The following is a 2,976-nucleotide window of genomic DNA, read 5'->3' as shown; positions in this document are numbered from 1 at the left end:
AAATAATACATAATTGTAATTAAAAATTGTCAGAAGCACTGTGGAAGATTAAAACAGTTTATTTATAAATAGTTAATTTAATCCATGTTACAAACTTGTGATCTTTACAATTAATCTACTTGTGTTGTAATATTCATAATTATTAAGAAAAGAGGGGCATCACCGTTTTCTTCCAAAATCGACATTTCCGTTTACTGCCAGTATAATAATATAATATGGGGGACGAGGTGACCGAGTGGTCTGACTCTTCCGCTGCGACGCAGCCGGTCGCGGTTCGATCCTCGGCCACNGTCTACTTTCATATAAACGTACCTACGGTAAATTTTATTTCGTTTTATTTCTGTGCTCGTTTCTGTTTCGTTTTTTGTTTTATAATAATCAAATATGAAGAGAGGAGCACTTGACAATTTTTTTAAACCTAAACCAAAAAAACCATTTACTGGTGCGCTTTTAAATCAACATGAAAGTCAAGAACATAATCAACCAGTGTGCAGCACTTCAATAATTGATGCATCAAATGTTGTGAGTACTATTATTATTGACATTGGAACTGTTTCAAATCAATTATTTCAAAATAAATCGTCGACTTCCAATAACAATATTTTTAAAAGTAATGTTTTAAATTCATTATTTATTCCAACTAAGTTTTATACTTTTCCTATTCGAGAATTTAATAAAAAGAAACTAAAATTTCAATATAATTGGTTAGAAAAATGGGAATGGTTGGCGTATTCTAAAGAAATAGATGGCGCCTTTTGTAAATACTGTGTGTTGTTTGGTAAAGATTATGTTGGCAAAGGTTCTAATCAAAAAGTTGGATCTTTAATTAGCAAACCATTCATAAAATGGAAAGATTCAATCGAAAAATTTACATCACATTCAAATACCGATTATCATCGATTTTGTACCTTAACTGCAGATAATTTTCGTAAAGTAGATACAGGAGAAATGTGTGATGTTGCTACACAGTTGAATTCATATAGACAGCAACAATGTGAAGAAAATAGAGCGGCATTAATTCCAATAATAGAAACAATTATTTTTTGTGGTGAACAAGAACTTTCTCTAAGAGGTAATGATGACAGTGGACTATTAAATTTGTCAAAACCACCAAAAAAAGACGGTAAATTTCGTGCTTTACTTCGTTTTCGAGCAAATTTTGGCGATGAAAATTTAAAAAATCATTTAATAAATAGTAATAAAAACTCTACTTATCTAAGCCCATCTATTCAAAATGAAATAATAGACATTTGTGGCCAACTTATTCGAAAAAATATTGTAACTAAAATAAATGAAGCCGGTTGCTTTTCAATTCTTTGTGACGAAACTTTAGATGTATCTGGTACTGAGCAACTATCTATGTGTGTCCGTTATGTAGATCAAAATAATCAGCTCCGTGAAGACTTTTTATGTTTTTTACCAGTATATGATCTCACTGGAGAAAATTTAACTCGAATAATTTTAGAAGAATGTGAAAAATTGGGTTTGGATTTAAATAAACTTATCGGGCAAGGCTATGATGGTGCAGGCAACATGAGTGGACAGTTTAATGGTGTACAATCAAGAATACGACAATTATATCCAAAAGCTGTCTTTGTTCATTGTGCATCGCATCGATTAAATCTTGCTTTATCTTCGGCTTTATCTACAAAAAATGTTAGAAATTGCCTTGGTGTGATGAAAGATATTATTAATTTATTCAGGAATAATGCTTTAGCGGGAGAAACTCTTAAAAGTTATATTTTAGAACTTATTCCAGAAACTAAAAAAACACGTTTAGTCGGCTTATGTGAAACACGTTTTATTGAACTACACGAAGCAGTTAATGTTTTTGTAGAATTTTTTGAACCGATTATAGTTAGTTTGCAAAATATTCAAGATACAGATCGTGCAATTTCAGCAAAGGCTTGTTCACTTTTGGCAGCTGTAGAAAAAAGTTGTTTTATAATTTCATTACTTGTCTGTGAAAATCTTTTAAGTTTCACTCTACCATTGTCACATTATTTGCAAAGCCCTAAACGTGACCTTTCATCTGCTGTTGATTATGCTAAACATATTATAAAGAAGCTGAAACATGTGAGACAAAATCCAAATGAATCGTTTACACAAATATTTCAAGAGGCTAGGAAATTATCTAAAATGTATTTTGATACTGAAATTAAAATTCTGCGTACTACGAATAAACAAAATTATAGGGACAATTATTCATGTAATTCACCAGAAGACTATTATAAAATATCTATATTTTTACCGTGTTTAAATGGTTTTATTTTACATCTCGAAAATAGGTTTGAACAGAATTGTGATATTTTATCGTCAATAGAAATATTGTTGCCAAAATTCGCTTTAGAAAAAAACGTCGAAAAACTAAAAAATCTCAACATTTATTTTGAAGATAAAATTAGTGAAAAATATATAGCAAGTGAGTATTTACTTTGGTGTGAAAAGTGGAAAAATAATGAAGAAACCCCAACAGATATTATGGCTATTTTAGACTCGTGTGATTCGACTTTTTACCCAAATATAAACTATTTGTTACGAGTTTTGGCAACCCTCCCAGTATCTACAACTGAAGTTGAACGATCATTTTCAACTTTAAAAAGAGTAAAAACACTGCTTCGAAACCAAATTGGAAATGACCGTTTAACAGGGCTAACTCTTTTATCAGTTCATTGGGAAATATCAGTTTCACCAAAAGAAGTGTTGAATATAATGGCAAAATCAAAAAGAAAATTATTATTATAAATTTTATTATATCTATGTTATATTTATACCTACATTTTTTTTATTTATACGATACTTTTTTTACAATATGTACATAACATAGCTAGCATAATATAGTAACTAGTAAGTCATTACGAATTTAATTTTTGATTGATTAATAATAGAATGGTTAAAATTAGTTATTATTATTTTTATTTTTTTATTTTTTTTGGTTTGACCCCCTCCGAAATAAAATCCTGGCTACGTCCCTGA

The 2,976-nt window shown here is 29.8% G+C and overlaps 1 protein-coding gene across 1 annotated transcript in view; it reads left to right on the top strand.

Moving 5' to 3' along the window:
- Positions 1-384: 384 nt before the first annotated feature.
- Positions 385-2,976, top strand: part of LOC111038867 (zinc finger MYM-type protein 1-like) — a 4,906-nt gene continuing 2,314 nt past the window's right edge. Inside the window, exons 1-2 of the mRNA XM_022322127.1 lie at positions 385-526; positions 710-2,209. Of these exons, the coding sequence (XP_022177819.1) occupies positions 385-526; positions 710-2,209 (1,642 nt within the window). The remainder of the gene's footprint in view (positions 527-709; positions 2,210-2,976) is intronic.

This window comes from Myzus persicae, unplaced genomic scaffold (genome assembly GCF_001856785.1).
Source record: "Myzus persicae strain clone G006 unplaced genomic scaffold, MPER_G0061.0, whole genome shotgun sequence".
In the NCBI taxonomy this organism is placed as follows: Eukaryota; Metazoa; Arthropoda; class Insecta; order Hemiptera; family Aphididae; genus Myzus; species Myzus persicae.
The sequence above is the reverse complement of the archived record's forward strand: the minus strand, read 5'-3'. Positions and strand labels throughout refer to the sequence as shown.